The following is an 18,399-nucleotide window of genomic DNA, read 5'->3' as shown; positions in this document are numbered from 1 at the left end:
AAATCAGCAGGACGAATCGTTACGTAAAGTCTTTTATTCCTTCTTAAACATAGACCCCATTCATTTTAGATGAACGTTTTTAAGGTTTTATCTATTTATTTATTGGATTTATTTATTGGATTTCTACTACTGATTTTATTGATCTTAATGAGCACTGATTATTATGTGCCCATGCACTTATTGTTTCCTTGGCTTGCCTGTTTATTTGGATGGACTGTGTATGGAATGCATGTGGAAAAGCTGCAAATGATTTGCCCTGTTGGGATAAATAAAGTTCTCTGAATCTGAATCAAACCAGTTCAAACTCATTGGGGAATCAACACAGGCCTGAACGTTGTTAATGGGAGCGTTAGGGTCCCCCGGATTGAGGGGCCTCTATGGTTTGTTCCAGTTGATCCCACACATACTCAATCAGTATTTACCTGTCTTCTGAATAGTTCCTGAACAATTTTGTGGCATCGTAGGCTGCATTGTCCTGCGTGTGATGGCTGCGGGTGTTACAGTGTTGGGGCCTGGTCAGCAAAAAAAAGTTTAGGTGGGTCCATGAATCAAAGTGACATCCACATGAAAGCCAGTATCCCAGAACATTGCATTGTAACCGGATGATCAATTTATTTTCTTTAGACGTCAGTGGGTATAATGTTATGGCTCGTCACTGATAAATACATACAAGCAATCTACCAAATTAATGCAACCAATCCAAACATTTGTCTTACCTGCATGTAAAATAAATTCACTTGAAAAGACTTGCTATATGTGGCACAAGTTGGGATTTCGTATGTCAATACTATGTAAGAGTGGATCAATGTGAAAAGACACAATCTGTTCCCTTAATTCAGCTCTTAGCATCAGCACAGGGGAATAAAACCCATGGACTCTAAAAGTGCATCACATGTGTAACTTGTTTGCGCATTTTCTTCCCCTGTGCAGAACCTCATAACCAGTGGCTGAATTAAAAGAACAGCCCCGCACTGATCACTGATCAAAACACTGATCATGTTTACACAAACTCCATTTCTTCTGCTTTTCATTGAGTGTAATGTCTTTAATTTTCTCTTCTACCTTTAATGTGAAGTAAGTGACAAAGACAACAATATCCAACTTTTAGCAGTTTATTAACTGCATATGTAGTGTAGTTTTAACAATTATTCAAGGCAGCCATTAACTCTACATATACAGGCAACAAAAACAAATACTCTGTGCTGGAAAAATATCGGCATGCACTCCCTACAGGGAGAAAATAAAGCACCGTAACGGACACGTAGTTCTGTTTTTAGCAAGGCATTTCCCCATCCTACCAAAACCTGTGAGGAGCAGCTATGCTGTATCTGAATTCAAGAATCATAAACTAGAAGTAGAGATTTGAAAACAACAACAACAACACAGAAATTCTCCATAAACATATTGGATACGGTGCAAAAAATAAAGCATGTCATACTCGGGCACAGTTTCATGACCTGTACATTCTTCAGTTTCAACAAATATCTATAAACTGTGATAGTATTAACCACCCGTCCATGAAAACATTGAAATGGAATCCAAGTAATTCTCTCCAGTAACATGCTGCATAGCCATAGTTCCCCATAAAAGACTGCAAATCCTTCCATACATTTTTTTTTTTAGAACAAGTAGGGGCGTCCCAATATCTCATGCGACCATTATGAAAATATGAATATAGTCTGGATTGAACATGCAGGCCAAGGCCAAAAGGATTCTGATTTTTTTCTAAAACATACTGGAGCATAAATATGCTAGTTGTTCTAAAGCAGCAAATTATCTGTAACAGAACGCAAGTTAATACTTGGGTTAAGGCACCAAAGTAACAGAAATGAACAAATAAAGAAGGCCTATAGTTCTGTGTTTCCTGGTAGAACACAGTCTATATGTGGTGCCTGTGAGGTAACCGGGTCCAACAGTAGAACAACAACACAATCAAAACATTAAAATTAAAAACATGGAGAAAAAAAAAAAAAAGAGGAAAAAAATATAAAATACTGTACCCAAATGTCCAACTATCCTAAATATGGAAAGTCTAATATTTATTTCAGTCAAAACCAGGTGGTGAATACACACAATAACTGTGCTAATCCTAGCTTTAATCCTCTGTGTTTCTGTGCAGGGACACTACTTCAGCACAGAGTAGTGCTACTGTATAGACTTACACACATCTAATGAATAAGTCAAAGACGGTGACAGCCTTGTCTGTTTGCTGCCTTAAACCGACTGCCTAGCAATAGAAGCCTGGACACAAAACAGTTTACACAACATCATACTTCACAATCACAAAATCACTTAAAGATGTGCAACACCTGACAAACATGAACATTTAAATTTTTCTTGTGCCACATACGTATATTTCAGAGATGCATCCTACCAACAATGCCTTGTTCATCCTTGGAAGGCTCTATTTTGGAAAACAAAGCCAGTTCTAACTGGTCACGCTACGGCCGGCTACAAAGCACAGAGTTTGTAGTCTTGTTGCTGCTGACAAGGCAACAATTAGAAATCAGCCATCAGATGCACAAGCGCAGATTTGTTATTTTACGTTTTTGTGCTGCTGACCACGTGGAGGCTTCATGCACTTTTTCAGACATATGTAAAGTAAGTGTACAATATTGTATACTGTACAGCTGAGATTGTTTTAATGCAGTAAATCCGCATTTGAAAGCTGTCACAGAGGATAACCATTCTACAAGCCTTTCCATGACAGCCACGTACAGCTAAAGATGTCTTCCCTTTTAACTGCAGATCTAACATTTATGAAATGTTGAGTCATTTTTAAACTCCTAGTAAGACCAAACTGTGTAAACCAGTCACAGTGGTTACAGACTGAAATATACAATAAACTGGCAATTGAGACAAGACAACTATGTTACTTTATGTGCAAATAAATATGTAAACTTTCACAGGGGCTGATAAATCACGTCTACCGAGCTAATAAAGTGCAGCAAAGCTGTCAGGATATACACCTGGAAAGGCTCTAGACATGACGCCCCCAAAGGAATGGTCAAAACATTTTCGCAGACTTCTTACTGCTAAGACCGCCGGAGGACAGCATAGACTCCTCTTATAGGGAGAGGCGGATATCTGAAACTGGACTGCAGAGGTTTAGGAAGCCTCACTGAGGGGAGCTTCAGCTGTTGGGCTTCTCTGGGTGCTGAAAGAGTGCACAAAGCTCCTCACATGTCTGGGTTTCCACAGAACTGAAATGGGACTCCATATTCCATGCCAGGTCTGCTGACAAGAAGTCATCCATGACAGTTTGTGTTTCGTTGCTGGTCAAGAAGAGGTTCCCCAGGCCTTCTGCCTGGCTGGTCACAGTCTGTGTCTCTGTGCTGTTAAGGAGCCTTGCCTGCTCACCCTGACTGACAGGCGTCTGGGAGGAGAGGCCAGTGCCAAATGAAGGCATATCTGTCTGTGTTTCTGTATCTGAGGACTCTGTGCTCATAGAAAAGCTTGAATGTCGCAATATGCTGCTCAGAGGCATGTGGTTTCCAGCATTCAGCAGGAAATTGAGGTCAGTCTGAGTTTGAGTATCGAAAAGCTCCAGGTCGCTGGCTTGAGTTCGAATTGGTCCCTCGCTTTGGTCCAGTTCATCCATCAGGAGGAAGTCTGTCTGGGTCTGATTGTCCAGAGACTCCAGTGGCGTGTCACCTCCTAGTCCTCCGAGCTCACTCTCCTCTGTCTGTGTCTGGATGTGCACAGCATTGAGAAACTCTTCAAAGTCAAAGTCTATGCCGTTGTGTTGCTCCTGAACGGAGCCGAGACCTGACCCGCAGCCTGCAGAGGCCTCTGTGAGCACCGGGTGGCTCGACATGCTGTCAGACAAAATGTTTTCTAGGTCACTTAACAATGTCATTGTTTGGGTCTGGTTGTCTACCATGTTGTTTGTGCTGAGCTCATGTGTCTGAACCCCAAAACACATACCACCCACTGACTTCGAGTCCTCATATATACTGCTTTCAGCACCACTAAGGGAGTCATCTATGTCCAGAGCTGTTTGGGTAGAAACACTGAGAGAGTCATTGCCAAATAGGTCAGAGCACATGATAGCCTGGTCCTGAGCTTTGTCCTCGGATTGTGGCAATGCAAATCGTGTCTGTGTCTGCCTGGTTTTGAACGGGTGCACAGAGGAGGAGGAGCAAGGAATTTGGCTCAGGCACTGGCTGTCTGTCTGAGCTCCAATAGAGGACGTGGCTTTTGCGCGGGAGAAGAATGTCTGGGTTTCAACACTGATTGGCAGGAGGACTTGGGCACTCACACTGATGTCTGTTTGGGAGCAGGATGACACTGAGGACTCACCCATGGAGCACAAGCCTATTCCCTCCCCAACTCCCACTCCTGCCGGCATTTTTGACAAGTAGGATTTGTCTGTCTGAATATTTGTGGAGGTGCTCCTTCCTCGCTGCCCTGCCATGCTGCTAGCTGAGTCCTCTGGACCTGCAGGATCCAGACTAACCTGAACTCCTGTGCTAATGGGCCCCAAGCTAGAGCGGGAAGTTGCCATGCTGTCTTTGAAACCTAAACTTTTTGCATCAATTTGAGGTACCACTGCGCCTGTGGCTTGAGGCAAGAGCTGAAGGGTGCTGACGGACCCTTGGCTGTCTACTGCAAGCACTACAGACCTCAGAGCCCCACTCTCTGTAGATGGAAGGAGGACAGGCAGATGGGCCAGCTGCATCACAGGAACACTGACCAAAGCCATCTTTGGCTTTGGTAGGAGCAACTTCTGAAGGCTCCTACGAGGGCTAGAGTTCTGATTTACAGAGTCTGTGAAATAAACAGTTGTATCAGAGGGGAGAGCAGTCTCTGCCAGCTCTTTACTAGCAGGTATGATTTGACAGGCTGTACCATTGGTCTTAACCTTTTCAGAACCACTTATCAGTTTCTCCATCTTTCGTTTTTTTACTGGAGGAATTCTGTAAAGACACAAAGCAGATAAAGAGAAAGACAAAGGTTAAAACTAGGTTTATTAATCATCAACAACAAAATGCAGAATTGTAATAAAATCCTGTTTGGGTTATGCGTGTACATGCCTGTGTTCTGTGGGAATCTCATGGCCTGTCCTGTAGATATGTGAGAGTAAAGCAGCTCTGCTAGCGTAGGGGCAGCCACATGTACAGTGGTAGGTCTTTCCACAGTCTTCTATGTGCCTCTTCAGGTCCCATTCTGTGCTGTAGCCATTGTTGCACTTGGAGCATTTATGTTTCTTCTCGGCGTGCATCTTCATGAAGTGCTACAATAAAACAGATCAAGAGATACATTGAAGACAGCAACTATAAAATGTAGTTTGTTATCTTGGTCAGAACTAACTTCAAGAATGTAGAATGAATGACAAAACAAAATAAAAATCTTCATAAGATTCAAAGACAAAATGACGTCCATTTTTGGTACAGGCCATTGTATAATTTTGACAAAATATAGAAGAGAGAGCAGTTTTGCCCACTGTTTTGAAGCCATTAATTCCACAGAAAAGAGAAGAAATGCCGGTGTTTACGTTGATTTTCATTTAAAGGCTCTGAAGCACCCGTTTTATGTTACAGTGGGGCTCAGCTTGGTACCAGCATTATAAAGGCTTAAAAGTAGCTATGCACGATATCAATACCAGTATCCATGACGCTGTGCTCATGCGACTCTTATCACCCGAAAACACAAAGTTTTAAACATTTTCCATCAGCTTCTCAGATCAAAAGCTACATTAGCTTCATTGCCTCCAGACAGCTATTTTTATCACTTATTTACAATGAGAGGGGAAACATCAATGAAAAACAATCACAGTTAAATTTTAGTGAAGGTTAATAAAGGTTAACACTAGCAATGTAAGGTCTAATGTTTATTTTCCCCTACATATATCACATTCATTCAACTTTGGATGAATGCAATGAGATAACACCTCATTGTTGAATCATATTGATCTTGAGGAAGCACTGTTGCCAGCAATCCTGCAAGTACACAGATTAAAGTACTTGTATTGGGTCAGACAAAAATGGTGGCCATGCACCTTTACTTAAAAGCTATTTTATTAATTGCGAATACCTCTTTAAAGATTAATGGAGAAATGCTTACTTGCTTAACCAGAGAGAACTGGGAGAAGGGTCTGTTAGGCCCCCTGGGACACCCTTCAATGGGACAGCAGAAAAGCTTCTGAGAGCCCTTCATGTCTTTCCTGACTGTGGGATTGACGATACCATCCTGAAAATAAAGAAAGCAGACAAAGCAGAATATTAACATTTTAGAATGTTTGCTCAGCATAGTAACTAGTGGTCAAGATAGATTCCATAAATATACGACACTCTGTCTAGGGCCTGACAGCTGTAAAGCATTTCCTGTATGTGACATGTTGAAAATGTGTCACTGGCACTAAGCTCTACTTTGCATTACCTTTACCTTTAGCTACTGCAGGTAAGACTACATCAGTGGAATAATTATATGCAAGACCCTAAAGAGCTGTACACACAATAGACTCTGCTTTACACAGATGAACATGACATTCAGATGCTGGGGGTTTAACGGTACAACTGCTGCTCTCACTGGCTAAACATTTTAATATTATTTCTCATTTTGAATGATGAAAAACATAAAATAAAAAAGGCAATACCATTACATTGCACATGAGGCAATTATACTGAGGTCTTCCAGTGGTCAAGGTCACCTCCATCTGCTGTAACGCTGTAGGGGAACTACTAAAGCTGACAAATAGCTTCTGTTTTATCATAAGCAGTTCGCATGAAATGACAAATTTGGAAACAATGAATGCTCTTGCTATTTGCTTCAGCTACATCATATGGCCGTAGGCCGGAGCCTGAGTCATATCAAGACATCAGCCAGTTATTGGCTATAGCCCAAACAGAAAGCAAGCAGAGATTCACTGTATGTGCAAAGCAGGGCCAGACCACAGCCTGCTGATGATATTTGCTTTCTCTGTGAGACTGTACAATACACTGATAAGTAGGAGCAGCAGTCTTTAAACGTTGCTTGTCTTTGCTTCTTGTAGAAAAATTAATCTGAACTCTTCAGAGGAAAACAACTACCCACCACGAAGCACTGATCTGCAAATACAGTTTGTGCTACTGCTGTGCATTGATGCAGTAAATGTATGGCAGTGTTAAAGTGGACGTAATATAAACAGATACGCATCATGCCTCACTCTTGCAGCCTGACTCGATGAATAATGCAAAAGAGGGAGAGAGGGAGCAATCACAGCATTTAAGCACTTTGTCATCATGTCAACCAGAATATCATAACTACCCCCGACAGAAGTTTCATAAAGCTGTGGATTAAGAATAACACATTCAATCTGTCGGTTTTTTTTGCTCAGACTGCTGCTTGCTTCCCTTTCTCTCTCTTTGAACCCTTCTTAGAGGCACAATCTGCAAGGAAAGTGTAGCTGTAGAATAGAAATAAAAGACTGTAATTACACTCAGAGTGACTGGCGTGGATTATACTGAACATGAAGCCAGCACAAGTTTTCTGTAGATTTTACCGTTTCATTTATACCAATAATGTCACTAAACACTAAAAAGTGAAATTTGGAATCTGCCTGACTGTACCTCAGGCTTACGCAGTAAGACTAAAGGTTTTATTAGACTTCTTCTGGCTGGGCCACATGGACTACTTCTAAGGGCTCATTTAAATTCCAACATTCACCTATTTGAAACAAAGAGCTTAGTCTGTTGCAGGACAAAAGGCAGCCTTTCCCAGCAAAGAACTTCATTCAAGGAGGGGAGACAGTGAATTACTGCCTCCCACGAAAAAGCCCAGTCCAATGAGGACAGAAGGACCCGGGTCAGAGGTAAATGCTGAGACTGCCTCCACTGTACCAACTGTTAAGTGTATAACAGTACATTGTAGATTAGACTCTAGAAATCAATGGTGTTTATGTGGGATTAGGAAGATTAGGACAAACTACACAAACAAATCAGACATCCTCAAAACTCCTGCCCCTGAGTAACAGTCCAATAAAAATGTCAGTGAGGGTGTGTGTATCGATCATCACGTGATCCAAATCATTAATTGACAACACAAGTAGCTAACTGCAGTTTAGCTAACTCGCTAATGAAATGGCACAAATGTAAACGTTAGCAACACAAAACCAAGGAAACCTCTACCAAACGTCAACTATAATGCATTAACTTGTTTTCTAAACATCACTACCGCACTGTGTGCAAGCTAATACGAAGTTATGGATGACTTGCATTTTCCAGTTTTTCTAACAGCGATTTCTCAAAACGGAGTTAGCTAAGTTAGCATTGCAGTTAGCTGCACTCGTTACCCATGGAAACAACTGGTTTGAGTAAGATATTACCTTGATTCTGTGCGATTTAACAAGATGCATGTTCAACGCAGGTGTGTTGGGGAGAATCTTGCCACATCCTTCCACGGTGCAGAGGATGTTCGTCCTCACTTCTTTGGTCAGCTCCATGATGGTGGGTTTTATTATTTCCCTTGACTGCGACAGAGATTCCTCATGACATTTCGGGCTTTCTGTGGTGACGTTATCTCTGTTATTCGCCTTGCCCGTTGAAGAGGCAGCCATGTTTCTGTGTTGACAGTCCGTCCTGTGTTTGGCAGATAGCCTCAGCAGCATGAATGAACAGAGGCATACCGTCCCTCAGCTTTGACTGACAGGCTTCTTTCGCTACCTTCCACTCACTGAAAGCTGGAAAAGCTACGCCTACGTCACATCCGGGATGCGTTCATACTTCCGTTTTGCTAAATAAAGCGTCAAAATTGTTCTGCTGTACCCCACAATGTATTTAAAAAATAAACATTTATTTTAATCCTCAAACATTAGTGGGAAAAGAAAAAACAGTATACCAAAACTTGTTACTCACTAAAATGTTAATGGTTATATTTTCTTTCTATTTTGATAGGATCAAGCCAATTAAAAACAAAGAATAAAACCACAATGTTTAACAAACCAAACAATCAAATCCTCAACAATTCAACTTGAGATAATACACAATTATCTCAGTTTTGCAGAAAAACAAAACACACTCAGAGCTGTGCCGATAATGGATATATTAGTGTGACTGCATATACCAAGAGCTAAAAGTTACCTTCAAGAAATGCAGGACAAAATTTAGCACCATAAATTAACCGCTATCTGTTATAATTACAGTTCTTCCATAACCAGATTTTAAGGATAGATTTTAAAACTGCTTAATCAGCCACAGCGACTGAGAGTGATTTTTTAACTTTAAACTCTAATTTGTCAAACTCAAATGGCTGCAGTCTCAAAATAGCTTTGACTGATAGCTGGAATAATTTTTGCAGTGTGAGGACTGTGGATTTTGTGCTCCATCCTCTATTTAATAGTTCTGTTAGCAAGGGATCTTGTTGTTGTTTTTAAAATGGACAGAAGAACAATTACAGGGATCGGTGATGATTGCAATCCAAGCTTGCAAGTACTATTTATGGCGAAAATTTTAACCATCCTTTAAATAGTTTGTGTATAAACAGGACAATTCATCAATGCATCCTGAAACAACTTAAGCTGGTTCCCTTCCAGCAGGCCTTTCACTGCTAGACAGAACTACACTATTTTGTAAACAGATGAAAACAATCTAGATAACTAATGTGTGTGGTAAATGACATACTCATATCAAGACAGCACACTGTAAAACTTCAGAATATCCCGCTTTTATATTCAATTTGACAAAACAGTAAACAATAATAAAGTGACAATTCTAATTACAAACTGCTTACATACTGGGGGCTTAGGAATAAAATAAAATGATGTATTCTGAATTGTAGATGGACATGACTCTTTAAGAGCTATATTAACAATAACCTCAATCATAAAAGTAAACCATGGATGGACTAAGAGTTGTCAGATCAGCCCACACTGTAAGTCCTTTAAGTCGTGGGTCTGCCATTAGTTCTGTGACTGGTGCATTTGTGAGGAGGAACCTGGGCCATTGTCTGTGATGACAAAATAATTCCTTCCTTTTAATGGAACAGATGAGAGCAGTGGTGTGACGGGGGTGGCAGCAATTCCTATAAAGATAAAAACAATCCATAAAAAAGGGACACTGTAAACATTCTTGTTCAAAAATCTCAGTCTTCATCAAATGGAATCCCACGTTTCCCATAATACATGAATATTTATTTGTGGCACAAAGAAACTAAAATGTGCAAAGCGTTGCCATTACAGAAAATGAAGAGTCAATTATGAGAACTGGGTAGTGCCATGGCTCTTAACTGGGAATACAAACATCTCCTTGTTGCTTTCACTATCCATGTGTCTTCATATCTTCACCAATCAATGTGGCAAGTTCTCAAATTTATTGTTTACAAGAAAATTCAGGGACCAACTAACCATCATGAATGCGGGCATATGTATGAGGCTCTCAGGGTATTACAGTTCCTTCAGATTGTGTGCATGTACGCCCTCTTCTGGTCCTTTATGGAGTTGCCAGTAATATGTTTACTGCTAATGTACAAAACATATTTTCCTTTCATGGCTGGGTACCTGAGGATGCACAGTGTCTGAGTGACTCCAAGAGGTTGGTGCTTGCAAATGTAACAACACATCTGAATGGCTCTTCTCGCTCTGTCATGGTCTTATTGGTTTGGTCTCTGAATTTCGTTTCCAGCTGAGGAAAGATTATTACAAAATACAATTCAGATCATTAGAGTATACACGGTTAACTTTAGCATCTTCAATATAGACACACTGATTTGTGGTATCTGATTATTTAATTTTAACAGAACTTTTATTAAGTCATGTGCCTGTGGGTACCTTATAAACTGCAGACTGTAGCTGAGGTAACATCCCATGACCAAAGGCCTCACATGCCATCTGATGACGGTTTGCCGCAGACTCGGCTTGTTCTCTTTCTATGTCCAAGTCTAGTAATAAAGCCAAATGCATAAACACAGAATTCCACCAGAAGTACACTTAGATCAAAACAATGTTAAGATGTGTGTGACACTGGACAAATAACATCAAATACCTAAAAGAAGATCAAATGATATGAAAAACATACTTGAGACAGTTTGATCATTTTCTGCAAGAAGGCTGGGATAATTGGTGGGAAACACCTAGGAAGGAATAAAAGGTCAAAACATCAAAAATGGCAGTAAACTAGAAAGGTTACAGCAAACTTCCTCCTAAACGTCATTACAAGAGCAGTCAATTGAAACTAAAAACATTGCATATATCCACAAAAATAAACAGTTCTGCTACATAATCACAACAGGCTTACTTGTTGATATTGCCTCATCAGCAAGTCTTTGATGGCAGTGAGATTTCTTCCCTTGAGGTTAGCATCCTTGATAGCTTGATATTTGGTGGACAGAATCAAGGCCTGCAAAGAACACCACTCTCTTAGAGGGGAATGAAAGGCTGAACAAACGGTGACATCTATACAAACAATGTATAGGACTAAATAAAGAACTCATTCCTCACCTGGGATAACAGTGGTTTTAGCTTTGAAGTCAGACTGGTCACAAAGACATAAGGACTCTGAAGATAGTGAACAACATATGTTGGTTTGAGGTGGTTGGGTTGAGTAAAGATGTCTCCCCATGCGATTCGAATCCATATAGCTTCGTCCGTGTGCTTCTTTATTTTGACCGACACCTTAAATGTGATATAAATAGTAGACTTTTAATGTGGGATGTTAAACGGGCCCATGAAATGACTTAATGATGCAACTACACCGATCAGCCATAACAGTGTGACCAACTGGTCATCATCACTGGTCAAGTGAATAACACTAATTATAATGATGCACGCGGCCTACGTGGAAGAAGATGGTCTGGTCTGATATATCACATCTTCTTTTCACAGTGTGCTTGGCCTGCATCAACATTCAGGTGGTGGTACGTATCAAAGACAACACCAACATAAACATCAGGACCCAGGTTTCCGAGAAGAACATTACACTGAACGAGACGATCAATGCTATTCACTTGACAGGTTGGTGGTTTTGATGTTGTGGCTGATAGGTGTATGTAAACCATATGAATTTGTAGCAAAATTAAGGAGGAATATCTGGCTTACTTGATTTGTGAGCTGACGGATGTGAAATTTAAATTGTTGGTTGAACTGCAAGAGCCCGACAGAGTGAGCATCATCTAGAAAATCACATCAAGGGACACAGGTTAAATCTCAGCCAGAGGCAACTGATGAGAAAGCACTTGTTAGTTAAACTATGAATCAGTTGGTAACTATATTTAATTTTAGCTAGTAGCCATGAAAAGTTATTATGATCAATAATGGTGTTGGCAACTCTAGAAAAAAAACACAAACACTGCATGTATGACACTAGCTTTGTAAAAAAAAAAAAAAAAAAAGTTTACCTTGCTTTGTAATTTAAAAAAAAAAAGACTAAGGCTGTCATAGGATGTTATGACTAGAGACGTCTTGATCAAGGCATTTTTTTAAATGATCGGACTGAGCATGAAGCCAGACCAATTTTTTTTGCACTTTGTTTTACGACTGTCCTGGACCACAACCACGCAAGAAAGTGACTGAACATGTCTGCTGTCTGGACGTACTCAGAACTGAGAAGAAATTTATCTTGTATAGTTTCACAATGCTGGACTAAGAAGAACTGTGATTTAGTAATTCTTGTGACTGTTCAAGTTAAGCTATTGTATATACCACTATTTATAAACATTCATTTTTTTAGCTGGTTATTATTTTGTTAAAACCATCCTGCGCTAAGTGTTTTTTGTGCCAATATAGTTATAGTTTCTTTATTTTTATTTATTTTGCCCAACAAAAAGGCTTGACTATTTTTCTTAATGCACTACAGAGGTATTCAACTGTCTGGCATATAACCCTGCACTGGACTGGTTTACATCTAGGAGAATACAAGCAAGGTAAGAAATGTCTTGGACACTTGGCTTAACCAATTTAATGATTGTGACTGGACTGTGGGCAAAAAAAAAAAAAAAAATGGATCAGAACATCCATGACCCAGACACGAGTTGGACATCTGACATCCGGACAACAATCAGCTGCACTGTTTGTTTGCGTTTTTAGAATAAATTTTTTTAAAACACTGCAGACTTTCGATCCTCCGTGACATGTTATGGTTTTGTTTTTAGCATACCTTCAGGGTCCAGGAGCTGGAAAGCATACCACATCCCCATGTTTGGATTCTCCATGACATCTGAAACAATGAAACCAAAACGACACGAGTAGCGTTATTGCACTGATGTCAATATGTGATCATTACCTAGGTGGTTTTTGACCAAATGACAAAATTATTTTAAAGCGACTTACGTATCATCTCGAGTTCTGTGATGTGTTTGATCTCCATTTCTTCCTCCTGTAAAGAAAGAAGAAAATGAAGGTAAAAGGCAGAAAGCCCACATAAAGGCAGCTACTTCCGAAACGGCCCATTTCACAGCAAGCATTTTGACATGTCAACGTAAGATTAAATAAAATTAAATAAATAATTCAATTAATTAGGGCCCCGTTCACAACAGCCATCCATAATGGGGCCCTGACTAACCTAAACGGACCAGGGCCATAATTAACGATGTCAGTTTACACCTGCGTATCCCTTGCTTTGACATGTCACAGGGGCTGCTTTGAAATTTAGCCGATTTAAAATAAAATACGTAAATACATAGACTGTAGTAATCATAATAATTATAATAATAACAGAACAGAAAAGAAGCATACCTCGCAAATGGCAAGTAGTTTTTGTGTTAACGCCCATTTTGACTGAGTAAAATCCAAGGATTCCCGCTGCGCCTCGCTCAAACGGCCCCACTTCTCCAGCGTCGTTTCCAGCATTTGAGACGGTATCTTGGTTATAAGTCGCTGCAATACGCGTTTAGTAGAGTCGTCCATTGTCCCTCTGACAGTGGCTGAAATCTTGAAGTTGAACTGGAAGACAGTTTTCAAGATACGTTGAACTAGTGGCTTCGTCGTCCTGCTTGTACGGCCATCCAGTCGAGTCGAGAAGATCCAAACAAACCGCCGACAAGACAGCACACGAATCAACCAATCAGATACCGCCTTTAAATCTGACGCGCTCCCTCCTGCGCCCTCTGCTGTGTTGGAGTGGTAATACTCAACACTGTCAACTAACCCACTGCCCTTCTACAGTACAGTTCTTGACAGTACAACAAGCTAAATTACTTATTCAAAGATTCAGAAGTGTCATCAGCCTGAACAAATTTGAAAAAGTTAATTATATATAGCATCTATTATACTACATTTTTATACTTGTTTTAACTATTATAATACAGATACTTCAGTGATTCCCAAACTATGAGCTGGGACCCGTCCAAAGGGTCACGTATTAAATGCAAAGGGTGGAGAGAAGGTCAATCGGAGAGAAAAGAAGACAAACCTGTTTTGTTAAACTTTTTATTGAAGTCTATGTGATTGAACTTCAAATTAACACCTTGCAAGATGTGTACGAATGTGTTCAAAAACCTTATTTCAGAACTGTCATAAAGCCTACGATTTTAAATCAGAAATGATCGCGTTTAACTCAACGTTTAACGTTTAGAGTCGACAAAAATGGAAACAGGACATATATATCTGCTCTTAAATGTGGTTTGAATAAGTAAAACAATGTGGAAAGGCATTCTATGCAAAGTCTGTTTCACGTCAGCTTGAAGAAAATCTAAGTACTTCAAAAAGAGGTGTGTGAGTTCAAATTAAAATATGCCAAAAAAGCAAAATATCGAGTATCAGTTTTCTGTCCTGTGTCAGATATTTATTCACCACTCACAATAGACATACGCAGAATAAAGAGCTTATTGTGTCAGAGTCATAGTTAATGAAGTGTTCTCTCTGTGGTTGTGGATGGTGACAGCTGATGTTGAAAATTAATTACAAATCTACTTGATTCAAAGGACAAGTCCTGCATTCTAAACTTTACTTTTTTAAAAGAATCAGCTAATTCTTTGCTGATAAAATCTTTAGCCCTGTTTTTTTTATATGATATATTGCTAGGTTATCATAACTGCTACATTGTTTGGCAGCGTTTTAAGGTAAGGAAGATCTGATTTTATCAATGTTATAAACTGTCAGGTGGCTTAATCTGCAGTATAACAGTTCCATATATTTTATATCATTCATTATATAAATGTAGGTGTTTAAAGTGATAACCTTCGGGTATGCTATAGCTGCCACATAAATATATTGCGGTAAAAAGTACAATTTCCTTCTGAACCCAGAGTAGTGAAGCAGAAAGTAGCATAAAATTAAAATACTGAACTAAAGTGCAAGTACCTTTATACCTGGTTACTTTACACCACGCAACAGCTTCTTGGCGTGTCAATGGACGTTTTCAAGTCCAGATACTGACTTTGCAATATAAATTAATGTTTGTTTGTCATGTATTAAGTCATTTAAGACTATAACAATATTTGCCAAACAATGTGCTGCTTTTTGAACCTTCACAGAGTCATATTTTTGAGAATAATATCGGGGAAATTTCATTTAGTATGAAAAATTAGTATAAGTATATATAATATTAGTGTGTTTCTGACAAGGACATGGGCCTGTTTGCATATCTATAAATATTTCCTTCTCAAGCGCACACAAAACTATGATGAATATGTTCCCAGTGGATGCCTACCATGGAGAATACAATACAGGCAAAGTAACACAAAGCGAAACAGCTCAGTACTCAAACTACAGGAGACTGTGTACCTGAGAAGTGCACACGTGAACAAAAACGGAAATACTGTGAGGGGAACCTTCTTGTATTTCCTCCAAACTTCCGCCATCACAAGCCCCACCTCTTTTGGGAAGAAAGCACGCTATTGGTGAATCGAGCTAAAAGTCGGAGTCTGATTTGCTCTTAACGTTGCCACTCAAATTGCGTCATCAACAGTTACGAAAGCACCGTACCGGGCAGTATGTCCTCCAGGTCTGTGTATCTGCCCTAGGTTACACTGGTGTTAGTAGTGGACACGAGGTTTTAGTAAAAACTGAACTAAAACAACCCGCAGCGTTATTCCACAAAGGAAAAGACAAAGTCCTGGTGGTTCTTCAGTAGGTGGATGGATGGATGTATGCAGCGTTAGCTGTATTAGCTGAGGCCTCGTAGCAGTTAGCTAACGTGACCGACGTGTGCTGGGACACTTCTCAGATAACAGAGCCCTTTTAACTGGTAAGTTACTTTCAGCTGTCAGTGCACGGTGTTACCTAACAGTTATGATAAACCAGTTGATATGTAAAATAATTTGGTGAATGAGAGTCCAGAGTATCCACAGTGAATCTAGGTGGTTTACGATGCCACAGTGATGCATTTATCATGTATCCCTCTGTGTTTGCAGGTAAGTGTCCACTGGAAAAGCTCCAGCCATCACAATGACAGCTCAGGAAGGAGAGGGATGGGGAGGCATTAGTATCCTTTAGAAGACTTGTCCTTGTCTGACAACACTGAGTTGTTTACAAAGTAGAGCAGAATCAATAGGTCCATTATTAGTTGTACAAACCAATAATCAACAATTTTGATTGTCAGATTTGAAAATGTTCTGATTTCTTTTACATTATGATCAGTTCATCAGCTTTAGCTTTATATACTGTTATTAGACTAGAGTGTCGTCTGTTCTACTTTCTGACACCTTATTGATCATGAGGGAATCGGTCTCACTTATTTCCTGACAGGAAGGACGCAGTGGTAAACCATGTATGATGATGTATTATAATGTCAGAGCTGAAGTCAGTAACAAGAAGTGATCTCAAGACACTTATCTTCTGGCTGAATAGGCAGCTGAGCTGAGAAAGATTTGTGTGGTAAAATTTCCAAGATTCCTTATGTAATCATATTTAGTTGATCAGCTGGGAGACCTAAAGTGTACGACTGAACCGAGCTACTTGATTTGCAATGTATTTTTAGGTAATGTTCTGTGCAGTATTCACTGTGTAATAGATTTAAAACCTTACATAAAGCATCACTAACAAAATATTAACTGCCGTATCTTGTGATGCATGGATGAGAACTTAAAAATGTCACTAATAATATAATTAACAATGAGTCAGACACGCTGCATTATGTGTCACCTAAACTGCAGCATTTGCTGTTGGCCAGTGGCACGTTTGAATAGTTTTCCTGTTTGCCAAGTCCCCTGTTGTTTACCACTCCTGTACCCTTATCACCACCACTCGTAGACCCCATCTTTCTCAGCTCAGCTGCCTGTTCAGCCAATAGATAAGATAGCCCCAGCAATACATCACTTCAGTACAGCATGACCTTAGCGGTAACAAAGAACAATGAGCATCTGCATTTTTGATGGTATTGAATACATACCTTGATATTACCCAGACCCACTGTTTATAGACGTTTTACCGACGTGTCTGCTCCTCCTGTTTGTTTTGTCTGCAGAAGTTCAGTAAGCCCTTAACTCAGAATGCACCCTGACTTGTCACCTCACCTGCACACGGACGAGTGCAACGAACTAATAACGCAACTGAAGCAGTGCCACGCTGAGGTGCGTCACTCTCTAAATCCTTGTATTACTTAGTGTATCACATACACAGAAAACAAAACGATGTAAATTCTCTCTCACGTTACCATCAGCACAATGTCCTGAAGTTCTTTGGCAAGTGTAACGATTTGGACCGCGCTATGCGTCAGTGCATGAAGAAGGAGGTCTGTATTTTTATTCACGCATTTTTTTGGTAGCCTTTTCTTGCACTCTTGACGATTGAGTGTTGTTTTGATCAGTGCTTTTTTTTTTTTTGGTTTTCAACAGAGACTGGAAAAGCGGGAGCGCAGCAAGCAGCACGCACAAGAGATGAAAAAGAGGCTGAAAGAAGGACCCAAGGAGCCTTTCTGAAGGACATTTTACTCTGAAGCTGCCACTGGCACTGCGAGTACTCAGATATTGGGACAGTGACTTAAGCATGACACTGTAACAGGCTGTTTCTGCTGTGTTTGTGTCAAGGAGGAACAGTTGTAACGTGTAATGGTGTACATTATTTGGATAGCGGAGTGAATTGTAATACACTTGAGTGTTGTGGATCATACATCTGCAACAAGAGCCCTTAAATTTACTGGGACATTAACCCTCCGAACACATTTTGGATGTTTTATCATCTGTACTGACTAAAACTTGCAACAATTAGGTCAACATAAAAATAACAGCACTTGGTACTTAGGATTAAATATTGCTTTTGGGTATCATCAGTTATTCCCCCCCCCTTCTATTAGCAGCACACTGCTGCTCCATCAGAGAGATTAATGTTAGCAGAAACCTTTTTAGACAGAAGTCTCTGTTGGCAGGACCCCTCAGGAATTTTCTGGCACCGGGAAACTCTTTGTGAAAACAAGGAGGGTGTGTTTACACCCTTCGAGTGTAGAGATATTTTTAAGTTTGTTTGAATGGGGAATCATATTGATTCAAGATGAGTTCTTTTCAAATAAATAAATAAAATATAATTTAAGAATCCATTCTTGCCTTGATGTG

The 18,399-nt window shown here is 39.9% G+C and overlaps 3 protein-coding genes across 3 annotated transcripts; 1 reads left to right on the top strand and 2 right to left on the bottom strand.

Moving 5' to 3' along the window:
• Nucleotides 1-562: 562 nt before the first annotated feature.
• Nucleotides 563-8,716, bottom strand: atmin (ATM interactor). The gene is made up of 4 exons (XM_084540989.1): nucleotides 8,306-8,716; nucleotides 6,067-6,192; nucleotides 5,037-5,236; nucleotides 563-4,919 (listed from the first exon to the last, which is right to left on the bottom strand). Exons 1-4 carry the CDS (start codon nucleotides 8,585-8,587, stop codon nucleotides 3,134-3,136), a joined length of 2,394 nt encoding a protein of 797 aa, XP_084397115.1. The 5' UTR covers nucleotides 8,588-8,716; the 3' UTR covers nucleotides 563-3,133.
• Nucleotides 8,717-9,626: 910 nt separating this feature from the next.
• On the bottom strand, nucleotides 9,627-13,901 carry cenpn (centromere protein N). The gene is made up of 10 exons (XM_084541705.1): nucleotides 13,646-13,901; nucleotides 13,241-13,286; nucleotides 13,068-13,127; nucleotides 12,011-12,084; nucleotides 11,414-11,587; nucleotides 11,211-11,312; nucleotides 10,992-11,046; nucleotides 10,745-10,854; nucleotides 10,475-10,598; nucleotides 9,627-9,999 (listed from the first exon to the last, which is right to left on the bottom strand). The coding sequence occupies exons 1-10, from the start codon at nucleotides 13,814-13,816 to the stop codon at nucleotides 9,878-9,880; spliced, it is 1,038 nt and encodes a 345-aa protein (XP_084397831.1). The 5' UTR covers nucleotides 13,817-13,901; the 3' UTR covers nucleotides 9,627-9,877.
• A 1,928-nt stretch (nucleotides 13,902-15,829) lies between these two features.
• Nucleotides 15,830-18,381, top strand: cmc2 (C-x(9)-C motif containing 2). Its single transcript, XM_084574914.1, has 4 exons — nucleotides 15,830-16,097; nucleotides 17,316-17,421; nucleotides 17,511-17,582; nucleotides 17,686-18,381. Exons 2-4 carry the CDS (start codon nucleotides 17,341-17,343, stop codon nucleotides 17,767-17,769), a joined length of 237 nt encoding a protein of 78 aa, XP_084431040.1. The 5' UTR covers nucleotides 15,830-16,097; nucleotides 17,316-17,340; the 3' UTR covers nucleotides 17,770-18,381.
• The last annotated feature ends 18 nt before the right edge of the window (nucleotides 18,382-18,399 follow it).

Source organism: Chelon labrosus, assembly GCF_963514085.1.
Source record: "Chelon labrosus genome assembly, chromosome: 3".
Lineage (NCBI taxonomy): Eukaryota > Metazoa > Chordata > Actinopteri > Mugiliformes > Mugilidae > Chelon > Chelon labrosus.
This window is presented reverse-complemented; position numbering and strand designations above follow the sequence as displayed.

Excerpts from the sequence above, each read along its gene's own strand:
- cenpn (XM_084541705.1), bottom strand. The coding sequence starts at position 13,816 with ATGGACGACTCTACTAAACGCGTATTGCAGCGACTTATAACCAAGATA. Across the intron at positions 11,313-11,413 it reads TAAAACCACTGTTATCCCAG|GCCTTGATTCTGTCCACCAA; the intron begins GTGAGGAATGAG and ends TGTTCTTTGCAG. Across the intron at positions 11,047-11,210 it reads TGATGAGGCAATATCAACAA|GTGTTTCCCACCAATTATCC; the intron begins GTAAGCCTGTTG and ends ATTCCTTCCTAG.
- atmin (XM_084540989.1), bottom strand. The coding sequence starts at position 8,587 with ATGCTGCTGAGGCTATCTGCCAAACACAGGACGGACTGTCAACACAGA. Across the intron at positions 6,193-8,305 it reads TTAAATCGCACAGAATCAAG|GATGGTATCGTCAATCCCAC; the intron begins GTAATATCTTAC and ends CTTTATTTTCAG. Across the intron at positions 4,920-5,036 it reads GAGATTCCCACAGAACACAG|AATTCCTCCAGTAAAAAAAC; the intron begins GCATGTACACGC and ends GTGTCTTTACAG.
- cmc2 (XM_084574914.1), top strand. The coding sequence starts at position 17,341 with ATGCACCCTGACTTGTCACCTCACCTGCACACGGACGAGTGCAACGAA. Across the intron at positions 17,422-17,510 it reads TGAAGCAGTGCCACGCTGAG|CACAATGTCCTGAAGTTCTT; the intron begins GTGCGTCACTCT and ends CGTTACCATCAG. Across the intron at positions 17,583-17,685 it reads GTCAGTGCATGAAGAAGGAG|AGACTGGAAAAGCGGGAGCG; the intron begins GTCTGTATTTTT and ends GGTTTTCAACAG.